The 1,629-nt window shown below is 61.6% G+C and overlaps 1 protein-coding gene across 6 annotated transcripts in view; it reads right to left on the bottom strand.

Moving 5' to 3' along the window:
- SH2B1 (SH2B adaptor protein 1) overlaps positions 1–1,629 on the bottom strand; it is a 17,110-nt gene that overhangs the window by 951 nt on the left and 14,530 nt on the right. For 4 of the 6 annotated variants that reach the window (XM_010837254.1, XM_010837255.1, XM_010837252.1 and 1 more), the window contains 3 exons: positions 1,244–1,447; positions 848–1,059; positions 91–710 (listed from right to left, as the gene is read on the bottom strand). In XM_010837254.1, coding sequence (XP_010835556.1) covers positions 192–710; positions 848–1,059; positions 1,244–1,447 — 935 coding nt within the window. In that variant the 3' untranslated portion in view covers positions 91–191. Of the gene's footprint in view, positions 1–90; positions 711–847; positions 1,060–1,243; positions 1,448–1,629 lie in introns of those variants that run through there. The other 2 variants (XM_010837256.1, XM_010837257.1) reach the window with 2 other exon arrangements.

Here is a 1,629-nt window from a genome sequence, read left to right on the forward strand (position 1 = left end):
CGAAGGGCATGAGGGTGGAGGAGGCATCGGGGTAGCATCGATCTCCCTCGCACACCCCTGCATGGCTCCCGGCCTGCTCCCGGCCTGGGGGGGTAGGGGAGGGGCAACGTGGGGACAGATGGGACATTGGGGGTGGGGAAAAGGGAGAGATCAGACAGGGACATCAGACATCAAGGGAGGAGGGAGGGGGATCAGACCGAGCACCCCCAAGAAGGGCAGGCCCAAGGCAAGGCTGTGATGGAGGGCAGAGACAAGGCCAGGGAGGACGCGTCTAGGAGACAGACAGACGATGGAACAGACGGGCCAATGGAATGGGAATGCGCGAAACCCAGCTCTCCACTTCCTCCCAGCTCCAGCATGGAGCCTGCTGCCTTCCTACGTCCCCATGGGCTCCTTTTCCCCGAGAGACCCAACACACAGGCATCTCCTCTGCCCCCGCTCTCCTCCTCGGGCCCCCCACCCCGTCTCGCTGGCACACACACCTCCTCACTTCTTGGGTGCACGGGCACCTCCTCCCCTGCAGACCTGCTCTGCTCACCCTGCTGTCGCTGGGAGGACACGACATAGCTGACAAGGACAACGTCACTGGAGCCTCCAGACTCCAGGGGGATGGGGTGCATCCGGAAATGCTCGAGCATATCAAAGATGGACTGGAACCACAGGTGCTGGACCCGGCACTGACCTTCCTCATTCAGCGAGAGACGCAGGTGCTGAGGGTGGGACGAGTGGGATAAAACGGGAGCCTGAGCCCTACCAGTCATAGAACCCTCCTCCCCCGATGGCAGCATTCCCCGACTAGACCCGCAGGCCCGCTGCCTGCAATGGAGCCTCCTCCTCAGGCACTCACCTTGGCCTTGCCCTGGAAGTTGAAAGTGAGGACATATTCACCCCGCCTCGTCTCACTCTGACGTACCAGGAAAACCCCGTGGGAGCCAGTGCCTCCAGCCAGCACTAGCTGGGCGGCCTTGAGTCGAGAAAGCATCCCATGGAACCAAGGATACCCTGAGAGGGGCTGGTCCCCCTCGCCTCCCTCTGGCTCGCCTTGGAACAGTAAGGACCCTTCAGGAAAGAGGGAAGGAGACCGGGTGTCAGGGAAGCCATCCCGACCCAAAGAGAAGCCTCGCTCTTCCCTCACAGGTCACTCCCAAGCCCCCCAGGTCGGACCCCTGAGGATCCCAAGACAAGAGTTTCAGGCAGCTGGGCACCAGGCCTGGAAGCAGACACACACTCACACCTCTGGTACCTGTGGCTGTTTCCGGAGTGTCCAGGGGTGGGTAAGGGGCTGCGAGGGGATGAACGGTCCCTGCTGGGGGACCCTCTTCAATAGGGATCCGGGGGGGCAACTCTGGGGGAAGCAGTTCCATTGAGTCAAAATGGGAGGCAGCGATGGAGGCAGAACTGGGGGAGATGGATGCTGAGGGGCGGTCTGACAGGCCTCCGTAGGCCCCTGGAAGAAAAAGGGGAGAGCAAAACTGAGAACTTGAAGCTTCTTTTTGGGAGGACTGGTCTGCCGGACCCACTTCCCCAGCGGCCAGGCTACCCTGTGGGCACTGGCATCAGCCGGCCGAAATGCTGGCTCCTTCTTCAGGCACTGAGCCTGATGGTTCTCATTGGTGGCTCGTAACTTAT

This window comes from Bison bison, unplaced genomic scaffold (genome assembly GCF_000754665.1).
Source record: "Bison bison bison isolate TAMUID 2011002044 unplaced genomic scaffold, Bison_UMD1.0 scf7180017864072, whole genome shotgun sequence".
In the NCBI taxonomy this organism is placed as follows: Eukaryota; Metazoa; Chordata; class Mammalia; order Artiodactyla; family Bovidae; genus Bison; species Bison bison.